Source organism: Phascolarctos cinereus, unplaced genomic scaffold (assembly GCF_003287225.1).
Source record: "Phascolarctos cinereus isolate Bilbo 61053 unplaced genomic scaffold, phaCin_HiC Scaffold_1;HRSCAF=81, whole genome shotgun sequence".
Taxonomy (NCBI): Eukaryota; Metazoa; Chordata; class Mammalia; order Diprotodontia; family Phascolarctidae; genus Phascolarctos; species Phascolarctos cinereus.
In genome coordinates, this window is record NW_027555514.1 from 281,506,776 (window position 1) to 281,530,353 (window position 23,578).

The 23,578-nt window shown below is 50.6% G+C and overlaps 1 protein-coding gene across 1 annotated transcript in view; it reads left to right on the plus strand.

Annotated features, from left to right (window-relative positions):
- TRIOBP (TRIO and F-actin binding protein) overlaps positions 1–23,578 on the plus strand; it is a 76,536-nt gene that overhangs the window by 39,315 nt on the left and 13,643 nt on the right. Inside the window, 6 exon segments of the mRNA XM_078147300.1 lie at positions 6,281–6,337; positions 13,713–13,781; positions 14,422–14,511; positions 16,255–16,364; positions 18,047–18,572; positions 18,751–18,861. Coding sequence (XP_078003426.1) covers positions 6,281–6,337; positions 13,713–13,781; positions 14,422–14,511; positions 16,255–16,364; positions 18,047–18,572; positions 18,751–18,861 — 963 coding nt within the window.

The following is a 23,578-nucleotide window of genomic DNA, read 5'->3' on the forward strand; positions in this document are numbered from 1 at the left end:
TTTGTCAGGCGGGCTGACGGGCGGCTTGCTGGAGCCGAGGCAGGCCCTACTGAAAACCGTAGCCAGACTGAGAGGCACACCGGGCGGGGTGGGGATGACCCTGGGCCGTGGGCCTCTGTTTCCTCCTGGCCTTCTCACATCCTGCAGCCTCTAGGGCCTTCCTGTTGGCTTGGAGACGCCCCTTCCCTGGCCATCTAACTGAGTGGGGCTGTGGAGGGATGATGGGGAGCCCAGTGAGTCAGAGTCCGAAGGTTAGGCAGGGAATGCCCCCTCTCCTTTCCTCCGTTGCTGTTAGCTCCAGCTGGTCGTTTCCAGCACAGAGCTTCACTAGCCATCCCTGATTTCTTAGGGGTGCCAGGAAAGCCTAAGTTCAAAACTGGCTTCATATGCTTACTAGCTGTGTGACCCTGGACAAGTCCCTTAACCTGTCTGCCTTGGTTTCCTTATTTGTAAAATAGGAATCCTAATACCATCTACCTCTCAGAGTAGATGTGAGGCTGAAGTGAGATATTTGTAAAGCCACAGCACATAGTAAGCTCTTAAATGTTATCTATTATTATTTAGGAGGCTGTGAGATCTCGTTTTAGAGGTACAGCTATACAAATATTAGATATCTTATACCGGGGTGAGGAGCCTGCTGCCTCGAGGCCACGTCTGGTCCTCAAGGTCCCGGGTGCAGCCTTTCGACTGAGTCCAAGTTTTACAGAACAAATCCTTCTATGCAGGGGATTTGTTCTGTGAAGTTTGGATTCAGTCAAAGGGCCGAACTTGAGGACCTAGGGGGCCACATTGGCCTCGAGGCCCAAGGTTCCCCACCTGGTCTATATCATTATGTCTGCCCCATACTCACCTGGTGTAGCCCTCACCAGCTCAGCGGCCAGCTTAAGCCAGTCAGTGGTCATCGCATAGGGCTGAGAATCGGAGGACCTGGGGAGCGTGATCTTGAGCAAGTCTCTTAGCTGCAAGGTGAAGATGACCTCCAAGATCCCTGCTACCCCCAAATCTCTGCTCCTCTGCTAAAGTGAAAGCTTGAGGCCGGATGTCTTGGGGCATGATTGAGGGGGCAGAGCACTGCATCAGGGGCATAGGCCCTGGATCTGAACCTCAGTGACCTTGGCATTCCCCTTCTCTGTGCCTCAGTTTCTTCATCTGTAAAGTGAAGGGAGGGGGGCCTGGATGACGGCTAAGCATCTTTCCTGGGCTAAATCCAATTATCCTCTGATTGACTTCTTCCGTCTTCTAGGAAGGGCCCCTCCCATGCCTGGCATCCCAACTTCTGACAAGATTTTCTCTCCTCCCTAAGCTTGTGGCCACATGGGTAGTGAGAGAGTTCTGAGTTCAGATTCTTATTCTTTCATTCCTTGTGTGACCCTGGTCAAATCCCATTGCCTCTGCATCTGAGAAATGAGGGAAATGGGCTAGGTGACCTTCTAAGGGCCCCTTTATCCTGCCAGCCCCCTCTCCCCCAGCTGCTCAATCTGCTCTGACCATGTGGCCAGCCAAGGGGAAGGTGCCATAAGATGAATATTTGCTGAGGGACCCACGGTCCGAAGGAGGCCAGTGAGGCTGGATTTGGCTTTGGGAGGGAGGCCGGAGCTGGAGGGCCTCCCTTCCCCCACCTGTCCTGGGTCTGATGTCAGGTCCGCCTTGGGCGTCTTCTCCCTGGTAGGAAGGGAAAGGAAGGGGGAAAACTGTGAAGATTCAGTGACTCGGAAAAACTGAGGGGTTTGAAACCAGTCAAGGAGGGAGAGAAGCCCAAGAGGGAAGAAGGTAGCTGTTTTCCACATTTTTTCTGGGAGGCGGAACAGGATGAGATTCTGGAGCCTGCACCATGAAGGACCGGAGAGACAGTGTGGGTTCTCAAAGGGTTTGGCAGATTTGGAGTCAGAAGAGACTTGGGTTCAAATCCTGCCTCTGACATTTACTGTCTGTTCGACCTCAAGCAAGTTGGGTTACCTCTCTGGTTTGTAAGACTCCATGTCTCCCCAACTATCTTTGGGCACTGTCTGTGATCTTCTGAGAGCTAACAGGTCACAGAAGGCAGGGGATGGATGAGATGAACTTTCAGGGCCCTTTTTCACCCTGGAATGCCAGACTCCCACAGTCCACCACAGCTGAGAAAGCAGGAGTGACTTGTGGTATCTTCTGGCCCTGGTGTGGTGGGTCCCATTTCTCCTTTTTATTAAGACTCTCACAAGCAGCCTGGCACATAGGTCGGTATCAGGAAAGAGCAAAATTGCCAGGTTTGTCACTTAATGGCCATGTGACTGGGCAAGTCACTCACACTGTCGCCTCTGGGCCTCAGTTGCCTGGTCTGATCTTTAAAGGGAGCCCTGCCCTCTCAAAATACCTGGGAGGGGGGAGGACAGACAGTGGAGCTCGGCACCCTGGCATGACAGGACTGCCCAAGGAGGTAGCTGAGGTCTTTCTCATTAGATGGGAGGGACCAGGCTGGGCAAGCATTCTCGGGTGTCAGCATCAGTCAGCAGATTTCATGGTTTTCCCACTTCTGCTGAGTGGTGACTAGCTTTGGGCCCTCTCTCCTGTTGAGAGCAGGGAGGGGCAGGCCCCCAGGGTCGGCACCAGCCAGAAATAAATAAATAAGTGAATGAAGACAAGGGATTGATTCATACAAAATCTGCTAGTCTAGAGTGGGATGGCTGGGGTGAGGAAGGATGGGTGGAGGCAGAGAAGGGCGAATATCTGAATCTGAGCTTTCAGTCCAGCACTGATCGGGCCTCCTGGGGGAAGGAAGAGCTGAGGTATCTAATCCACTCAGGGGCCCAGGGAGAGGGCAGAAGGGCTGAGCCGATGATCCAGGGTGGACGTGATAGACTTTTGTCCAGGTTCTGACTTCTCAGGGGGTGCAGAATGGGATCCTGTGACATTGTGATCGATTCCCATACATTTATTTATATCCCCATTTATTTCCCTCCGACCACCACCAGCCATGCCTCATTGGTAGCTGTGTGCTCCGGAAGGCCTTATCAACCCAAAGGCTTCTGGTCTAGGGCTGGGGGCCATTTGAATCTGGCCTCTGGGAACTAATTTGCAGAGCAACTTAAACTGACCCCCAAGGCACAGAAGCATTTTCATCTTCATTCCAGGACCAGGTATCCACAAGGATACAGTGTATGACTGATATATTGTTTGGATGCTAGAAGAGCCCAATTCCCTAGGGTGTAGATATCCTAACAGTGATTGAGCAGTGGTAGGGGGTATATCAGCCTCTTGAAGGCAGTGACAGGTCTGTCTTCTGTCTTTACATCCCTGGTGCCTGGCATTAACACATGCTTGTGTAAATGAATGAATGAGCTGTTATAGACAGGATCCATGCTTTGGGGAAGGGACTAGATGGCCCTTGTGATCCCCTCTGGTTCTGACACTTTTTTGTTTTGTTTTGTTTTGCCTAGGCTGTGGGGTTAAGTGACTTGTCAGGGGTCACACAGCTAGTAAGTGTTATGTGTCTGAGGCCAGATTTGAACTCAGGTCCTCCTGAATCCAGGGCCAGTGCTCTATCCACTGTGCCACATAGCTGGCACTGGCTCTGACATTTTTAAAAAATTAAGATAAAATTTTTTCAATCAATAAAAAAATCTATTTTGTCTTCCTTGGTTCCCCGCCCCATTGGGAAAAAGAAAAACAAAGCCTTTGTAACAAACGTGATGTTCTGTTTACAGGAAAAGTCAAAGCAGAGAGAGAGCTTGCCTGGGGCACATCATTGTTATGTCCTGGCTATGGAAGGGGCAGTAGGTAGTAGGTATGTCTCATGGCCCATGGGGACGGAATGAGCCCACTCATCCTACCAACTCAAATACCTCTGTGTGCCCATTTTGGGCACGTTTGATTGGGCGTCAGATTCAAAGATTCAAATCTCTCCTCTGACACTGACCACCTGAGTGGCATTGGACACCTCTCTGCACCTCAGTTTTCTCAACTGTAAAATGAAAGGGTTGTACCAGATGATTCCCGAGTTCCTTTGCAGCTCTAAAAGAATGAGATGAGGCTAGCTCCCTAATTTATTTTTTTCAATTCATAAAAAAAATCTGTTCTCTATTTCTCCTACTTCCTCTCTATTGAAAACAAAATAAGACTTCTGTACCAAGAGGCTAGCTAGCTAATTTTTAAAAATTCATAAAAATCTCTTCTCCATCTCTCTCACTTCCTCTCCCCAGCATTGAAAAAAACAAAACCTTTCTAGCAAGAGAGGCTCATTCTCAGGTGGGATGGGTCTGGGGGCTGTGGTTCTCTCGGTGAGAATGCAGGGGCCCTGATCCTGTGGCTTCCTTTGGGGAGACTTAGGAGAAATGCAGGGAAGGCTCTCGATGAAAGGATTCCTTGGCTTCCCCAGAACACTGGCATGATGTAGGGGAAGAGCATTGGTTTTGGGGTCTGGGTTTGACTATGGATGTATAACTTTCTGTGCCTCAGTTTCCCCCTCTGTAAAAGGAGAGGGTTGGCTCAGTTTGCCTGGGAGGTCTATTCTGTCTCTGTGGTGATGATCCCATGAATAGGGGTTCTGTCTTCCAGGCTTTAAGAAGGTAGAGCCTCCTGACCTTCCCAGGCTATGTTGGGAGGAAGCTCTGGATGAAGGAGCTAGGGGCACTGGGATGTGACCAGATGCCTCTTGTGGGTGACTTCCTCTGCCTGAGGCAGAGCGGTGGCCTCTGGGAAAGAGGCATGAGTGGGAGACCAGGTCAGGCAGCTCAGGTTTCCAGCTGCCTCGGAGGTCTGGCCAGCCAGCCTGTGTGCAATTGGACACCTTGGCCCAGGCCAGCGATGCCAAGCCCTGATAGGCTAGGCTCAGGGCCATGGCAACAGGTGGCCCGCCCTTCCCCAGACCTGGCACCCGCCTCCCTGCATCCTGGGGCTCTTCTCCTGGAACAGCCAATGGGCCGCCAGCATATCTGACAGGGAGGGCCCCGCTGGCCACCCTGCCCCAGGCTCTGTGGGTAGCACTTATCGGCTGGGACTCACCTGCAGAGTTTCCTTGGGCTGAGGGAGAAGGTACCAGGGTCATGTTGGGCAGGATGCTAAGCCCAGCATCCCCTTCTCTGGGGAGCACAGAGCCCCCATGGGGCTGCTGAGCCCTCTCCTCCCACCAGCCGTCCCACCCTGTCAGAAGATGTGGCAGGCAGGATCCCCCAGCCATCGAGCAGGTCTGACCCCCAGCAGCAACAGCCAGGTATGGTTCTCAAACACGAGCTGCCTTTGTCTTCTCCCTGGCCCCAGCTCTGGGGCTGTCTGAGGGATCGAGTTCACTCACGCTCTTCCCCTGGCCCCCTTCCACTCCTCCGGCTCTCCTCTGGGCTTCTGTCTCAGAGAATTGGCTTCTTTCCACTTGGGTGCCTGGCACCTTCCCCCAGGACACTTCAGAGACTCAGGAGAGGCAGATCTCTCTGGGGTGAGGGACCAGTAGGGGGAGGTCTGGACGGAGAGAGGCAGGTGAGCATCCCCATTGGGGGCTGTACTGTACCAGGTGAGCCCATCGACAGGAGGGGTTGGGGGCAGGGTTCAGAGAACTCATGTGGGAGAAAGAATGATGTATTCAGAGGACCTGAGTTTGAATTCTGACTTGCCTACTCATTACTTGTGTGGATCTGGGGCAAATGATTTAAATTCTGAGGTGTCAGTCTCTTGGTCTGTAAAATGGGTTACACTGGATGATCCCTAAGCTAGTTCCCTTCTAGCCCTGTCAAGGGAATTCCAATCTTCCTTTCTGTTTGACCAAGGGGATGGGAATAAAGACGGAGGCTGAGGAGGGCACCTGCAGCCCTGAAAAATACAGGGTAGCATCATGGGGCTTCTCACCTCAGTGATCAATCATGGCCTCCATTCCTAGCATGGGATAGCCTCAGTCTCTGGGTCTCACACAAGGCTGTGCCCACATCAGCCTGGAACAAAAAACAGCTGTGACTTTATTGTTTCCCCTAGGTCTCTTTATGATGGGCTGGGGGAGCCCTCGGGGGCCAGGGCTGGGGTTGCGGGTGAAAAGGAGCTGTGATAGCTGGCACGGCCCCCTGGCTCCCCTCTCCTTCCCAGGCCCAGTCAATTTTGTTTTCATTTTATTTTAAATTAACAAGCATTTATTTTCTCTCTTTCCTACCTACCCCCCCCAAAAAAAGAAAAATCAACAAAATGACATACAGACAAGCAGAACAGATTTCCACATTGATCCTGCCAAAAAATGTGTGTGTCTTTCTGCACCTTGTGTCCTTCACCCACTCTCTGTCCGGAGATTCTGCCCTTATTGACACCTCTCCTATTTTGTTCTCCCCAGCCTGATCTCCTCAACTTTAAGAAGGGATGGATGTCCATTCTGGATGAACTAGGCGAGGTAAGAGAAGCATCGTGCTGGGGAGGGGGTAGCTTTTATATGGCTCCAAGATTCAGGGCTGGAGTCTCCTGTGCACTCACCATGGCCTCCCGTCTCAAAGGCAAACAATCACCATTTTCCCTTTTCTTATATCAGGGGAAAGAGCATTGATTCTAGGGTCAGAGTACCTGCCTTTATGTGACCTTGGATAAGTCACTTCACCTGGTTCCCAGTTTCTTCTTGCATAAAATATTGGAGTTGGACTCTTGGGTCGCTTGCTGTTTGAAATCTAGGATTTTGTGACCTAATCATTTGACTTCTTGGGCCTCAGTTGTAAAATGAGGGGTCAGACTAGATAACCTCAGCTTCTTTCCAGCTCTCTGCCTCAGTTTCCCCATCTGTAAAATGAGAGCATTGGACTAGACGGTCTCTGAGGTCCCTTCCAGCTCTGGATCCAGGATTCTAGATAAAATCATGCGTGTAAAGTGCTTTAGCAGGATTATTCCTCATATAAACTCTTTAAAGAAACATTCCAGGTAGGAGGAGAACATTCTAGGCAGCTGAAGCCTAGAATGCTTTCTGGACTGGACCCGCAGCCTTCCCAATGCTTGGGGCAAGGTGGGGGTGGAATGACTGAAATGCTCACCAGATCACTCTCAGCCAGGATTCTGGTCCCCCCTGGCTTCTTGGAGGGGGCATCTGCTTAGTTTCCTGCCATTTGGTTTAATGGCATTTGGGCCAGGAGACCCAGGATGACATCCTGGCTCTCTGTTTGCCAGCGTGAGGCTCTTGGGCAATGTCCTTCCTTTCCCTGGGCCTCAGTTTCCTCCACGGTAAAATAAGAAGGTTGGACTGGATCGTGGGTTCTTAAATGGGGGGGGTCCTGGAGCCCCCTGGAGGTCTGGCATGCATAGGGGACCCCTGCTTGGAATCACGAGAACACACAAGATTACAAAGAAAGCCACTTGTATGGAAATCCAGTTTTACAAATGCTGCCCCAACAAGCTTGCAGCGCCCTGGTAAAGAGCTCCTGGACTAGACGCTCTCCCCATCGGGGAGCCATTTCCTCTCCTGGCCTTGGCTCCCCCCACTGAAAGGCAGGAGCAGGAGGCTCACGAGCCCCGGATGGCGGGGGGTCGGGTTGAAGGGATCCATTATCACATTTCAAAGGCATTGGCAGCCAGCCAGACCCAGCACAAGGCTTCAAGAAGTAGTCTTGGCTACCTCTCTGGGTGGGTGCAGTTCCCTGCTCCTGGTGCCCAAGCAAAGCCCACCTTTGAATGTGGGGGAGGGGGGCGTGCTAGGGTTTGGGGCCTGAGGGATGGGCTGAGCATGCTGGGGGGGGGCCGGGGATTGACAGACAGAGAGAGAAGATAGTGGGTTTCAGAGACAGGCAAGGGCCTGGTGGGCTGTCTTGTCCTCCGTGACCATTGGAGATGAACCCTCCAGACCTTTGCCTGGCCAGTAAACACTGCCTGAGTTGCATTTCCTCTTTGCCTCCCGTCCCTCCCTCTCCCATCTCAGGCTTATCTCCGCTAGCCTCAGTAACATTCTCCATTCCTGAAGAGAGCACATGACTGACCACCCTCTCCCACTGACCAGTTAACATAAAATCCTAGGCTGAGAGAGCTCACAGGGCCACATCACCTCTAATCACCTCATTTTTACTGATGGGGAAATGAGGGGAGGTTCCTAAATGCCCAAGGCACACACAGCCAGTTAATGGCAGAGGGGAGACAGGAACCCCAAGTCTCCCTCCCTCCAGCTCTTTCTGTCCACTTAGAAGACTGGGTTATACCCGCTGAACGAGCCACTTCCCCTTCTGTACTATGTCCTGGGTTTTTCCCTTCAGAAAAAGCAAACCATCTCAGCTGGGGGAGATGGAGCCCTGAGCTCTCTAGGGCAGGAAGTGCAATTGACACTCAGCATTATCTTAGGTTCTCTTCTCCACTGTCAGGAGACCTGAATTCACATCTTACCTCTGATACCTCCTGGCTGTGTGACCTTGGCTGAGTCACCTAAACTGGGTCTTAGGAGAATATGTGGCTTCCCAGGAGCCTTCCAACTCAAGATCGAGGCTCCTTTGGCCTTGGGCGAGTCATTTCCTTCGGGTCTCAGTTTCCCCATCCACAAAATGAGAAGGTTCAACTAGGGGACATCGGAGGCCCGTCCCAGCTCTAGTTCTGCTTCCCCAGGCCTCAATTTCCCCAGTGTGAAATGAAGGGGTGACCTCTTGCCCCTGCCAGCTCTAGGACCCTGACCCTAGGCTTCCTTGGGAGCTCTGCCGTCCACCAGGTTAGAGAGGGTTGTGCTGGGCGCTGTCTTCCTGACATGTTGCTTGCTCCTGGGCCAGGGACAGAAGGATGCCTGCACGGTGACTCCTTCCCAGCTGTTCCCCAGTTTATTTATCCCCCCCCATGCCAACGGAAACATTCCCCCATAGTTCTGTCCTGACCCTATTTCCCCTTGCTGGCATGCTGGGCTTGGCCCAGAGCCCTGAAGGCTTTCAGTACCACCAGGTGTGGCCCTGGCCTAAGGCCTCCAGGACTTCAAGCAATTGCCTGGGGAGGAGGGAGCCAAAGTGAAAATAAGCCTGGATTGTTAGCTGGAGGAACTGGGTTCAAATGTGACCCAGCTATTTACTGCTTAGGTCTGTGATCTTGGTCCCGTCCCTTTCACTCTCTGGGTCTTGGTTCTCTCATCTGTAAATAGAGGGGAGTTAGGGGGGCAGCTAGGTGGTGCAGTGGATGGAGCACCGGCCCTGAAGTCAGAAGGACCTGAGTTCAAATCCGGCCTCAGACCAAACACTTGACACTTACTAGCTGTGTGACCCTGGGCAAGTCACTTAATGCCAACTGCCTCCAAAAAAAAAGGGGGGGAGGATTTAGACCCCATGATCCCCAAGGTCTAGGACTAGATGAAATCGGCGTAATTGCCAGCCCCTGTGGCCTTCTTCTTCCAGAAGCTGCTGCATTCAGTCTTGAGCAACCGCGTCCCCAAAGCTTGGTCAGGATTGTCAGCATGTCAAAGTGGAGTTAGGCCAACCTGACCCCAGTCCATCAGACCTGCACCCCAGTGTCCTTTCTTCCTACTGGCACTCGTGGGACCAAACACGGGTGTGCCTATAAACAAGTACACGTCCATGACACACCTCAGGGCCAGCTGTTTATTTTGCAGGAATAGCTGTTTGATCACTCAGGAGCGGGGAACTTCAAAGCAGGGAGGGCCAGAGAAGACGACGTGGTACAGCTGGGAGGGGCCTTGGGATCCAAAATGGAGGACCTTGCCTCTTACCTCATTCAAAACCCGGAGGCTAGTCTCCTCATCCTACAGCTCTCATGAGCTCCTCTTCCACCCCAGTCTCCCATGAAGATGTGGCCCCTCTCCTCCTGAGGCCGACCCCTCCACATACATGTGCCCTTGGTCCCCTCCCCTCCCGCCATCATCCCCCTGGCCACTGGCTCCCTCCCTGCTGCCTAAAAAACCATGTCTCCCCCAGCCTTAAAAAACCCTCACTTGACCTGACCAACGTTGCTAGCCAGTGGCCCACATTTCTCTCCTTTTCTTATCCAATAATTCCATCTACAACTTAAGTTTTAAAGTGAATGCTGAAAATTGTTTTTACATATAATTGGGGACAAATGAAATACTAAATTAAACAGTGATTAAGAACAAAAAAATCCATCTACAATTGCTTCCTCCATTTCCTGTCCTCTCATTTTTTTTCTTTTTGAGTCAGAGTTAAGTGACTTGCCCAGGGTCACATAACTGGTTAGTGTCTGAGGCTGGATTTGAACTTGGCACCTGCTGACTCCAGGGCTGGTGCTCTATCCAGTGTATGACCTAGCTGCCCCTGTCTCATTTGTTTTTAAAACCTCTGTAAAATCTTGCTTCTGACGTCATCATTCAACTGAAACCTTCTCTCTAGGTATTGATGATTTAACGTGATGGCTTTTTCTCAGTCCTTGTCCTTCTGGACCTTTCTGTGGCCTTTGACCTCGTTCATCACCCTCCCTCTTGGATACCCTCCTCTCTCCTCTTTCTCCTCATAACCATGCCTCTGTCTCCTTTGCTGGATCTTCACCCCACATGCAGTAAGTGTCCCCTGAGGGTCTATCCCAAGCCTTCTTTTCCATCTGTGCTCTCTAACTTAGGGCACCCAAGGTTCAGTGATTCCCAGATCAATGGATCTAGCCTAGATCCATCCTGAGCTGAGCTCCAGGTTCAAGTTGCCCACACTGCCTTTGGACACATACAGCAAGATATCCTGTCTTCCTACTGTCCTTGGTACTGAAGAGGACACCCCCTTCCTCCCAGTGGGCCAAGCTCTCCACCTGGGTGTCCCCTCGACTCCTCGCTGGCACTCACCCCTCCTATCCACTTACTGTCAAATCTTGTTTCTACCTCAACTTCGTCCCCTGGACACCTCCCCTTCTCTCCTTACACAGCCACTGCCCAGGGAAGCTGCGTGTTTTCATGTGGAGATATGGGGAAGGGGAAGGAATTTTGTGAGAGCCTGGGTCTTTGTCCTGGAAGGATCCAGATAAGACCTTGCACCTGGAACAATTAGCCAGAGGCATGTAATTACGTGCTAAGGTCGGGGATTGAGGCCCTTCCTTGTGTGGGACTTCAGAAAAGGCAAAGCTTAGGGTCGGGAGAATTGGGCCAGTTTTCCACATAATACCTCTTTTGACATTAGTAGTTAAATGGTACACTGGCTAATGTGGTTTAATTTCGTGAGTTCAGATCCAGCCTCAGCCACTTACTGTGTGACCCTGTGCTTAACCTGGCTGCCTCAGTTTCCCCATCTGTAAAATAGGATAATAATAGCACCAGCCTCCCAGGGTTATTGTGAAAATCAAATGAGATGATATTTATAAAGTGCTTTACAAACTTAAAGCGCTAGCTGTTATTATTGTTGTACCGGTATCTTTATCCTCTGTGTTTGACATATTGGGAAACTGAGGCTCAGAAATGAAATGACTTGCCCGGGGTCACTCAGGTAGAAAGAGTCCAGGAAGGATCGGAACTCTGGTCTCCTTCCTGATTCAAGGTCTAAGGCTCCTTTCCCTATGCCACACTCCATTCCGTATCTTGGGCCAGTTCCTCCCTGGAGAGAGGGGACTGGATAAGGCTCTTCTAGGCCAGTCCTGAAGGACTCCTTAGCTCCACAGCACTAGTCTAGGACTTCATCCACGTGGTCCCAGCCAGGGCCAAGGAGTGAGTGGCCCAGCCCTGCACAGAGGCGCCTTTGCCGTCAGCTCTGACATTCTTGGCTTCCCCTCTTCTCAGCCCCTGGAGAGGCGGCGGGTGGCAGTGCCAAAAGCTGGCTGGGGCTGCTTTAATCTTCAGCCAGGCTCCATGCCCCGGTTTCCTCCCCTGGGCGGGAGACCCACTTCCGCGTCCCTCTATCGCCCCCTAGAGGCTCCTGGTGGTCTTTGTGCTCGATGCTGACTAGACCGAAGCTTCTAGAGTGAGAGATCTGGAAGGAAGAGACCCCAGGTTCCACTTTCTAATGGAGAAACTGAGGCCAGGAGAGTCATAGAGCCAGAGCTGGAAGGGAGAGACCCCAGAAGCTATCCCACCTGGCCCCGTCATTTCACAGAGGAGACAACTGAGGCTCCATGAGGATGAGGGACTTGTCCAAGGTGAGAAAACTGAGACCCAGAAGAAGGAAGTGGCTTGTACAGTCATGCAGCTAGCAAGTAGCAGTCAGGATTTGAACCCAGACCTTCTGAGCCCTGATCCAACTTTCTTCCGTACCAATTCCCCTGCAGAAGACTTGGAAATCCTCAGGATCATAGGATTATACATTTAAAGCTGGAAAGTACTTGGAAGGTCTGTGAACTTGGCATTTTAAAAAATCCTTTGATGACTTTATTATGATTGGTTTCCTCTGTAATTCTAGGTATTTTATATTCATTCAAAAAACATGGATTCAAAAAAATGGGCTTCAGCATGACTGCCTAGAGAGTCTAGGATCCAAAGCTGCATTCAGAGTGATCCCCTGATCTAATTCAACCCCTCCTTTTACTGAAAAGAAAACTGAGGCACAGCAAGATCAGAGGACTTGTCCAGGGTCACACAGCTGCTAAGTGACAAGGGTTTGCTAATTGAGGTCCAAATCCAGGGATGTTCATCCTCTTAGTAAGAAGGAGCTGTTTGTCTTGTGTGAAAGGGGTCCAGTAAAGACAGCACTACGCGTCGGCCCTGGAATCGGGAGGACCTGAGTTCAAATCCAGCCTCAGACTCTTGACACTTACTAGCTGTGTGACTCTGGGCAAGTCACCTAACTCCAATTAAAAACACAGCACTAGCCATGGAATCTGGGGTCTTGCAATCCTGGGCAGATGCTTCTCAAACCACCCAACAAGAGAATTTCTTCTCCTTAGGAGTGGAGATCTTCCAATCCTACATGGAAGGTTTAACCATAATTTCTACATCAGTGTTTCCCCCATCATCTGGGGTCCTCCACTCAGCCCCTCGGAAGGCCGCCCCCAACATCCAGCCATCCCCTGCCCATTGCCCCCTTACCAACTCTCCCCAACCACCCTATAAGATTCCCCCTGATACTCTCAATCAGGTTGCTGTGATCTTTGGGCAAGTCAGCCAGCCCAGGCCTCAGTTTCCTCATCTATAAAATGAAGGATCGTACCCAATCAGAGCTTCTTAACCTGAGGTCTGTGAACCTGTGTTGTTTTTTTTTAATACGCTTTGATAACTATATTTTTAAAAATTGATTTCTTTTGTAATCTTATGTATTTTTATTTTATACATTTTAAAACATTATTCTGAGATGGGGCCCCTAGGTTTCGCTGGACTGCCTGCCAGAGGTGGGATCTGATACGGGAAAGGCCTAGGTGGGCTCTAAGGGCATCTGCATTCTACATATATGATTCTGTGGCCTCTCTGTGCCTCAGTTTCCTCTGCTGTAAATTGAGGAAGCTGAACTAGATGACTCCTTGGTCTTTTGTCCTGTGACCCTATTCTCTGATTCCTGTAGACCAGCTCTCCTGACTCCAAAACCTATGCTCTTCCTCCTTGGCTGAGGTTCTTTGAAAGCATCAATCTGAGGGCTGAGAAATGGGACTCCAGGCATTAGACACTGTCTGCTTAGCACCCAGCACAATGGTAGGCACTTAGGAAGTACTAACAAAATGCTTTTTCATTCATTCATTTGTAGTGGCCCTTCATTTACTGCAGATTCCCTCCAGCCTCTCCTGATGGTGGAGACGTGGGAGATCAGCTCCTCCTCTTTCCCCCCTCCCCACACTCTCCAGTCCCAGCCACATGGAGCCTTCCTGGCGGCCACATCCCCCACTCAGCCATTAGGCAGATCCAATCATTCCCAAGTGGTTCCATTGCTGACCCCTAGCCTCTCCCTCCCTCTCTACAGTGGAAGAAACATTGGTTTGTGCTGACTGACTCCAGCCTCAAATATTACCGGGACTCCAATGCGGAAGAGGTAATGTTGCAGGGTGAGGTTGGGCTGGGAGCAACCCCTGGTCGGTCCTCCCCACTTGGGTTGGGGTCTTCTTGGAACTTTCACTGAGAAAACAGGAAGAATGCAGTCAGCCCCCTCCCCTTTTTGCTGAGGGGGGAGTGGGACACTGCATGTAATGCCAGATTGATGACCCTTAAATTTACTCAGTTTCCCCATCTTGTTCATTCTTTGTTATAAAGTATGGCACTCTAGAAGGGAGGGAGGAGGGATATGTTAGGGAAATGAATATTTAAATATATTTAATATTTAAAATATTAGCATAAGATTGAATATATTTGAACAAAAGGTATGAAAACATTTAAATGATGAGAAAAAAGATTAAAATAATAAAAGAGCAGCCTGGCAGGTTTGGCTGTCCCCCCAGGGTAAGTCTTGCCTAGACGCCTCTTGCCCAGATTGGAGCTGAATTGGGAAAGTGGGTATTTATTAGGAAGGAGGCTGATGGATTATCTGTGCCCCCGCCCAGGGCTCTGGGCCAAACAGGACCTGAGTCATGTGTTTATGGGAGTGAGCAGAAAGAAGGAGAAGACAGGAGGGGCGTGGCAGGGCCAAGGTGGGCTGGGAGCCTCCTGACCCCCTGACGTGTTGCGTTCTGTCTCAGGCCGATGAACTGGACGGAGAGATCGACTTACGCTCCTGTACGGATGTGACAGAATTCGCTGTCCAACGTAACTATGGCTTCCAGATCCACGTGAGTGCTGGAGGGGAACCAGACACAGGGAATCCTGGAACCTTGAACCAGGAAGAGACACCCTATGATCCAGGGAAACTGCCTTTGGAGGCCCCGGGCCTGGGTTCAAATCTCACCTCTGGTGTTTGCTACTTGTGTGACCTTTGGGCAAGTCCCTTAACCTTTCAGGGCCTCAGTTTCCCCTTCTGTAAAATAAGGAGGCTAGATCATATGACCTATAAAGTCCTTTCTAGCTCTAAATCTGTGATTATTTGATCCTTGGACAAGGACCTTAGACCCCCTGGGCTTTAGTTTCCTCTCCTGTAAAGTGAAGGGGTTAGATCAGGGGTGGGGAATAGCCTGAAGGCCACATGTGGCCTTCTAGGTCCTCAGGTGCAGTCTTTACTGAGTCCAAGTTTTGCAGAACAAATCCTTTTATGAAGGAGATTTGTTCTGTGAAGTTTGGATTCAGTCAAAGGGCCACAGTCAAGAACCTAGAGGGCCACATGTGCCTACGAGGCCAAAGGTTCCCCACCCCTGAGGTCCCAGCTCTAAATCTATAGCCTGATGAACCTCCAGTTCATTAGTCATCAAGGGTGACCTCCCACCTAGGACTGGCATGTCCTCTACAACATGTTGGAAGAGTGGGGGGAAGGGACAGCTAGCCTCTGCTCGAATACCTCTGGTGACAGAGAGCTCACTACTTGAAGGTGTAGATGTGAGAAGACCAGCCTTAGTCCTCATGGTCTTAGGAAAGCCAAGGGACCTTGCCTTGAGACCCCAGGCTTTCTCCGTGATTCCTTTTGAAACCTCACTGGTTACAAGGCTCCCTGCTCTTTCATGAGCCTTGACTCCTACACGGACACTAACGGGTCTGTAAGAGATCCCAGCCCTCCCCTCCTCTGTCTCCCCCTTTTCCCCTTCGGCTGTTGCCTCGTGTAACCAGATGCCTGACTCCAGTGTCTGCTTCCTCTTCCCTGTCTCCTCAAGCTTCAGACCTCAGGAGGGTTTCTAAGGGTTATTTGCAAGGAGAAAGCACACGCACACATTCTGGACTGTTAGACCAGAGGCAGATCGTTGGAAGTAGCAAGGGAGAAGAGGTGGGCATGGATGGGGATTTGGAACATGAGGGCTGGATTTGGAGGCAGAGGACCCAGGTTCAAATCCCACACTTCCACTTCCCAGCTGTGTGACCTTGGGTAAATCCCTTCTCTGGCCCTCGTTTTCTCATCTGTAAAATAAAGTGACATCAGTGCCTTGGAGCTTTTCTGCCCTGCCTGGGATTAAGCTTTGTCTTCCCAGGGCTCAGCACAGTGCCTGGCATGCAGTTTTGTTTTGTTCAGTCATTCCAGCCGTGTCCGACTCTTTGTGACCCCATTTGGGGTTTTCTCAGCAGAGTTAGCGGAGTTGTTCATTTGTCAGCTCATTTTACATATGAGGAAACTGAGGCAGACAGAGGTGAAGTGACTCACCCAGGGTCACCCAGCTAGTAAGTGTCTGAGGCTGGATTTGAACTTGGGTCTTCCTGACTCCAGGTCCATTGTGCCACCTACTTGCCATAGTGGGCACTTGACAAATGTTCATTGCCCGGCTGCCCGCTCATTGCTTGCCTAGTATTGAACCCCCAAAGTAGAAGGGGAGATGTGGAGCCTGGTGTAGGCTATCCCCCCAGCCCACAGCTCACGCAGCAGCCCAGAGGAGATGTTGCAGGGCAGGGGGCTGGGGCCGGGCTTGGCTAACCGGTTCACTGGGATCTCCTTGCAGACGAAGGATGCCGTCTTTACGTTGTCGGCCATGACTTCTGGCATCCGGAGGAACTGGATTGAGGCTCTGAGGAAGACCGTGCGGCCAGCTAACGCCCCAGATGTCACCAAGTATGTACATGGGCAGGTGGGCAGGTGGGAGGAGCGGGGAGGCCGCCTTCCCAAAGCAGGCTCCAGTCCAGCCTCGCAGTCTGAGCCCACCCAAGCAAAGGGACGCCATTGGTGCTGGGAGGCTCCAGTGGCCATGGCGATCTTGCCTTACAACCACCCTGCAAGCTGGAGCGGGGAGGATTCATTGTCCCCATTTCATAGGGACAAGGATTGACCTTGTGATGTTATTGATGTAGGGAACCCCAGAGGAAGCTCCCTCGACCTGATGCCTGCTGGTGCCTCTGGGGGATTTATCTTTTAGAGAGTTATCACCTGCAGCAGGGGAGATGAGCTAGCCAGGGTCACCCAGCCAGGCTGTGTCACAGGCAGAACTGGCTCCATCACATCACGCTGCTCTCTGCCTGTTTCAGTGATCACCGCCATATTAATAACTGACATCTATATAACACCTAAGGGCAGCTAGGTGGCGCCATAGTGCACAGAGCTCCAGGTCTGGAGGAAGACCTGAGTTCAAATTCAGCCTTAGACACTTACTAGCTGTGCGACCCTGGGCAGGTCACTTCACCCTGTTTGCCTCAGTTTCCCCATCTGTAAAATGAGCTGGAGAAGGAAATGGTAAACTACTCCAGTATCTCTACTGAGAAAACCCCAAATGGGGTCACAAAGGGTTAAACATGATTGAAAAAACTGAACAGCACGAAACACCTTAAAGTTTGCAAAGCATTCTAAACACCCTTCCTCCTCTGAGTCTCACAGTAACCCCAGGAGGCTGGTTTAATTATTAGCCCCATTTTTAAAAATATGTAATTATTTTCCCCAATTACATGTTGAAACAATTTTTAAAAACCGTTTTTTAGAGTTTTAAGTTCCTAATGGCCCCATTTTGCATACAAGAAAACTGAGTGTCAGAAAAATGATTTGCTCAGAGTCACACAGCAGGATTTGAACCCGACTTGCTGACCCCAAGGCATTCCACCTATGACGTCTACCTTGTGGCTTATCTCAACATTTCTCTGGGTTCCAAAGCTAGAAGAAAGCTTAGAGATCATATATTATGTTCCCCCTCATTTTAAAGATGGGGCAACTGAGGCTCAGAGAGGGAAAGGGATTTGCCCAGGGTCACACAGGCTGCAGCTTGCAGAGTGGGATTCGAATCCTGGCCATTCAGACTGTCAAACCCCAGCGCTCTGACCGCTCTCCCGTTCTTTGCCTCCTTTCAGACTCTATGTTTCTATCTGTGGAGAATAGCACAAATATAAGAAAGAATTCGATCCGGGAGCATTTTTTAAGCTCTTGCTATCAGGAAGGCTGAGCATGCAAAGACAAAACAAGAAAGCAGCCCCTGCCCTCAAGAAGTTGCTATTCTCCTAGGGGAGAGTTTATACAAATAAATAGAATAGAACCTGAGGAAGGAGAGAGCACTGACACTGGGGGAAATCAGGGAAGGCTTCCTGGAAGAGGTGGCCCCTGAGCTGAGCCGTGAATGAAGTTGAGGATGCTAAGAGGTAGAGATGGGGAAGAGCGCATTCCAGGCACGGGGGACACAGCCTGAGCAAAGGCCCGGAGCAGGAGATGGACCATCAGGTTCAGGGAACAGAAAATAGTCGAGTTCTTTAGTCATAATCTTCCCTCGCCGGGCTGGGTCCCCTGACCACACCCTCTGCTCCTTGTTTGTTCCCCAGACTCTCGGACAGCAACAAGGAGAACACCATCCGTGGTTACACTTCCCAGAAGGGCTCCTTGAAGTCCGACGAGCCACGGCCGGCTGTGGACCTCTTCGGCCAGGGAACCAACCGGAAGGCAGATGGGCAGCGCCAGTCCTTTGACTATGTGGAGCTCTCCCCGCTGACCCAGGGCTCCCCACAGCGCCGTGTGGCGAGCATCCGCGGCTCTGACCGCGGGGCAAAGCAGGATGAGCTAGAGAAAGACCTGGCCCAGCGCTCTGAGGAGCGCCGCAAGTGGTTCGAGGCCACCGACAGCCGGGCTGGTGAGCCCATGGTGGGCGAGGGGCCCCGCAAGGTCCTCGGGGGCCCCCTCACCGATGACCAGCAGAGCCGGCTGAGTGACGAGATCGAGAAGAAGTGGTTGGAGCTGGAGAAGCTGCCTTTGAGGGAGAACAAGCGGGTGCCCCTGGCGGCTCTGCTCACCCAGAGCAAAGGGGAGCAGAAGGGGCCTTCGGGAGACCCCACCGAGGCCCTGGAGAAGGAGGTACGGTGCTCTCTGGCGCCTGGTTCTTTGGGACCAAGGGAGGCTTGAGTCTCCTGGCCTTCCGAGAGCGGCTGGAGAGTATGGACCGTGCTTGATGGTGAATCCCGTCAGCCAGTGGGAGCTTGCTTCTGTCCTGCTCAAGGGCCCCCCAGCACTGACCACCCCGCTCTTCACACAGGTCCAGTCCTTGCGGGCTCAGCTGGAGTCCTGTCGTCTCCGAGGGGACAGTTCCCAGGACACACCCAAACCTCAAGAGGATGGCCATGTCCCCCGGGGCTATATCTCCCAGGTAAAGGGCAGTGGGACTTGAGCAGGGCGTGGATGGCCTCTCGCCCAAGCTCCTCTCTTTCTGGCCCCCAGAAGGGAGCGTAGGTGTTTCCCCATCCCTGTAGTGACAGGAGCCGAGCCAGGGGGACCAGCTGGAGTGGGGGCCTCCTAGCATTTGGGCTAGGGAGGTGGGCAGTCATTTACCCCTGAATCGCATCCCAAGTCACAACAGATCAGTCACCAGATATTTAAAAAGCAACATTTGGTACAAGATTCTGAAATAACAATAACATTACATTTCAGGGTTTTAAAAGCACTTTTCAAATGCCACCCCATTTGATCCTCACAATAGCCTGTCATTCAGGCCTTATCATCCCCATCTTCCAGATAAATAAAACTGAGGTGAAGTGATTCACCCAAGTCCCCATAGCTAGTAAAGCGCTGGGATTTGAACTCTAGTCTCCTGACTCTACTCCCAGCCCTCTGCCACACTGGGAATACAAACACTAACCCACAGTCCTACCTTCATTTAATGTCCTTGAGCCTCAGTTTCCTCATCTGTAAAATGAGGTTTGGAGGTTGAACTAGAGTGATAGAACCACAGATTTAGAGCTGGATTGAATCCTATTGCCCCATTTTACAGATGGAAAAAAAAACTGAGGCTGAGCTCACCAGGGTCACCCAGCTTGTATCATTTGAATTCAGATCTTCCTGACTCCCACATCCATTACCCTTTCCATTATCCCATACTGCCTTCCTAGCTAACTTCAGAGTTCCTTCTGCTCTAAATCTGAGCCGGTGAAGGGGGTGACGTTGAAGGGTCCCTAGCACAGGAGAGTGGTGTTATCAGAGCAGGGAGATTACTTGGGCAGCCCTCCTCTAATTTTCTTCTTCCTGGGAGGTCACCACCATCTTCCTCGTCACCCACCTTTCCAACCAAGTCATCATCCTTGACCCTTCCCAGTCGATCACCCTTCCCCTCCCCACCTCCAAACAGCTATCAGGTCTTGGCAATCCTTCCAGTCCATCCCCTTCTTCCCACTCCTTGCTTCACCCTACTTATTCCCTTTCCCCTGGCCCGTTGTCACCATCGCTTCCTTCCTAATTGGTGTCCCCTGAATCCAGGGTCTCCCTCCTCTACATCGTTCTCCACCTCACTGTCCGATTGATTTTCTATTTTTAAAATATGGAATGGTGAATTTCTGTTACATGCAGCTTCCTTGTAAAATGTTCATTAAGTTTCACAAGGGTAGTAACAAAATAGCTGTCTTTGCATCCCAAAATTGATTTACCTAAAATGCAGATCTGACATGGCACTGTGACTCAGAAACCTTCGCCTGCTAGCGTGTGATTTCTACTACCTTTCCAGCCTTCTCTCATGTCTCTCTGCTTCCATCCACCTGGCCTTCTTGCAATTCCCATTTCCCACCTCATTGCCTTTGTACAAATGGTTTCCCACAGGACTGCCTCCCAAAATCAGTAGCTTCCTTCAAAGTTCAACTCAGCCAGTGGCTCGATCCCTCTACCCCCAGTTATCAGAGCTCTCTCCCACTGAAAGTTACTTTGTATTCCCTTAATACATTGTATCGACCTATTTATGTGTGTGTTTGACTTCCCCCAGTAGAATGGGAGCCCTTTGAGGGCAAGGGCTGTTTGTTTCTGCGTCTGTATCGCCAGGGCTAGCACGGTGCCTAGCATGGAGCAGGCCCTTATAATAAATGCTTGTTGAATTAAATTGAATTGAATTGGAGTAAGTGGGGGGACAAGACTGGAAGTCAGGAAGGTCAGTGAGGAGGCTGCGGCCACAGCGTAGGTGTGGGGTGACCAGACGCTGTGCTGGAGTGGTGCCAGCAGGGATGGGCCAAAAAGCCTGACTGGGTGAGATAGCGTGAGGGCCAGGGTTTGGTAACAGAGAGAGGAAGGGACCAGAGACCACTGGGGTTTGGAGGCTGCGGGATAGGGAGGGGAGACCATTAGCAGGAAGAAGGACATCTGAACCAGGAGCAGGACTGGGGGAAAGCTCAAGAATTTACCTTTTGAGCCGGTGGCTCTCAGCTGGGAGCTACCTCGCCATGGTGAGGCCGGTGCTCAGGGGAGGTGGTGGGCTGGAGCCACGGAGTGTCAGCTTTGGAAGGGGATTCAGTAGCCAGCCGGCCGGCCAGCCCAGTGCACAATGAACAAGCCTCCCTGCTACACTGTACTACAATGGCGAGAGCTTATCTGACTACAGATGGAAGACGTTCACTGCTCTTCTGACGCAGCCGGCTCCACTCAGACACCTCTCATTGCTGGAAAGTTTTTTCTTTCATAGAACCTAAGTCTGTCTCCTTGTACCTTCTACCTGGGGCTCCTTGTTCCAACCTCTGGGGCCAAGAATGCCAAAGCTAATCTTTCTCCTATGACAGTTATCGTGCCCCCCCACCCCATTTTCTCTTCTTCCTCCACCCCCAGATTTTCTTTATTGAACAAATGGGAGTATTTCCTTACACAAAGAACAGAAGAGGAGGCTTGTATGTGAAACTCTGAATCTATTACATATAGATCATTTCTCTTCCCAGGCTAAGTATGCCCGGCTCCTGCAGCTGTTCCTTGTACGACCTCGTCTCCCATCCCCTCACTAGCTCTGCTGCCTGCTCAGGCAGTTTCTCTCTTGTCCCCGGTGTGGACTGGCCAGGGTAGCGGACTCTCCTGGGTCTGGGCCAGACTATCGCTTGCTTTTGTAGACTCTGCAGCCAAGTATTCCATGTATCTCTGACAAGTCCCAGGACCTCTCTGTCTCCTTGGTAGCAGATTACAATTAGAGTCAGTGGAGAAGGCCCTCACACTGACAAAGTCATGGACCCCTTGCATGTTAGCACAAGATGGCCTTGGGCTTTTTGGCAGTTGTCCCACTGGGCAAATGAGATAATAATCTATAAAAGACCCTTAACATAGTAGACCTGTAATATAGTAGGCACTTAATAAATGCTTATTTCCTCTTCCATTCCCCACTGTTGACTCATTGAGGATCCATGGGTCTTTTTCTCAGGCACTAATTTCTAGCTATATTCCAATCCATCAATTAACAAGCATTTTATTAAGCACACATAACCCCCTCCCACTACTTGCGTAGTTCATTTTTTTAACCCAAATGTAGGACTTTTCATTTAAGCATGACATCTCATCTTTTCTCTCTCAGCCTCAGTTTCTGCATTTGTGAAATGGAGATAATAATAGCATCCCCCTCACAGGGTTGACGTGAGGAGGAGAAGAGATGATCCATGGGACGTGCTTTGCAACCCTTAAAGGGCTATTTCAGTGTTAGCTATCATCATCTTATTAGACTCAACTCAAGAGTATGGCCAGCATGATCTTTTTGAATTCTGCTCCCATTATCCAGTTTTACTTATCCCCTTCATCTCTGTCTCTTCCGAAGATTTGATAATTATCAGATTATCAGGTATTCCTCCCTGTGACTTCCTCCAGGTCATCAGACTTGTCTTCATGTTAGTTCTGTATCCCCAATGTTAGCACATAGTAAGTGCTTAATTAACGTCCATTTAATCTTCAGTAAAAATATTGAATGCTGTTCACTGGTACACAAGATTAAAGACCTCTCTCTTTTTTGCAGTCTGGTAAGACCTATGGGTTCCTTCTCAGAACAGTGTTGTGTTTTTTTTAAATGCAGAAAATAAAATACATAGAATTTAAAAGCAATTATATTGAAATACAGTTGTCAGAATATTTTTATTTATTTTTTATCAGCTTAAGTACATTTATTATTTTTTCCTTTTCTTTCTGTTTGCAAGGCAGTTGGGGTTAAGTGACTTGCTCAGGGTCACATAGGTGGTGTCAAGTGTCTGAGGCTGGATTTGAACTCAGGTCCTCCTGACTCCAAGGCCAGAGCTGTATCCACTATGCCACCTAGCTGCCCCTGCCCCCAGAATATTTTTTAAAATAAGTTCCCAGGTAAAGAACTCCTGCTCTGGGTTGACCTCAACTCATTAGTCACCACCCTGAGCTCAGTGAGTCAATCAATATCAAACCTCACTATCCTCCAAACCCCGTCCTTCCATCTTGTACACAAGAGAGGGATTTTATCAGCAGCTTCACTGAAAATCAGGGAAATGCTGCAGGCTCTGGCATAGCTGGGTGTATACTCCCTTGGTGATCCCAACAAAGATGGAAATTGTTTGTCTAGCATCACTCATTCTTAATCAACCCATTCTGGCTTACATATTCCTTTCATTCCAAGCCATCTGTCTAATTAATAATAGTACTAAGGGATGAGGGCTAGACCTGTGATATGACTGGTATGGGGAAGCTCCCTCTACCAGTATGGGTTGGCACGTCTCTGGAACTCACAATCTTAGTTGGCCAGGATATACAGCCAGGAGTTGAACCCAGATCCCCAATCTTAGAGACCAGCGCCATTGACTACATCGTGCTGCTTCTTACTCTTAACCATATCTAATAGTATTAATCCTTCCCATGGTATGTTGCCAAAAAGAGACATCAAGCTCTCCAGCACATATTTTTTTAGCATCCACCTTCTTCCCCTTACCCAGTGACGTCTGCCCTCCTCCAACCCCGAAGTCTTTCTTGGGTTCTCAGACATTCTGGACAGCAACTTGGCGATCACATCCGCCTGTTCTTTCCATGCCCTGGGATGTAGTTCAGTGGGACCAGGTGACTCACCCTGGTGGAGGGCGGCCAGGTGTCCTCTTACCATCTCCTGCTTATCTTGGGTTGAATTCCCT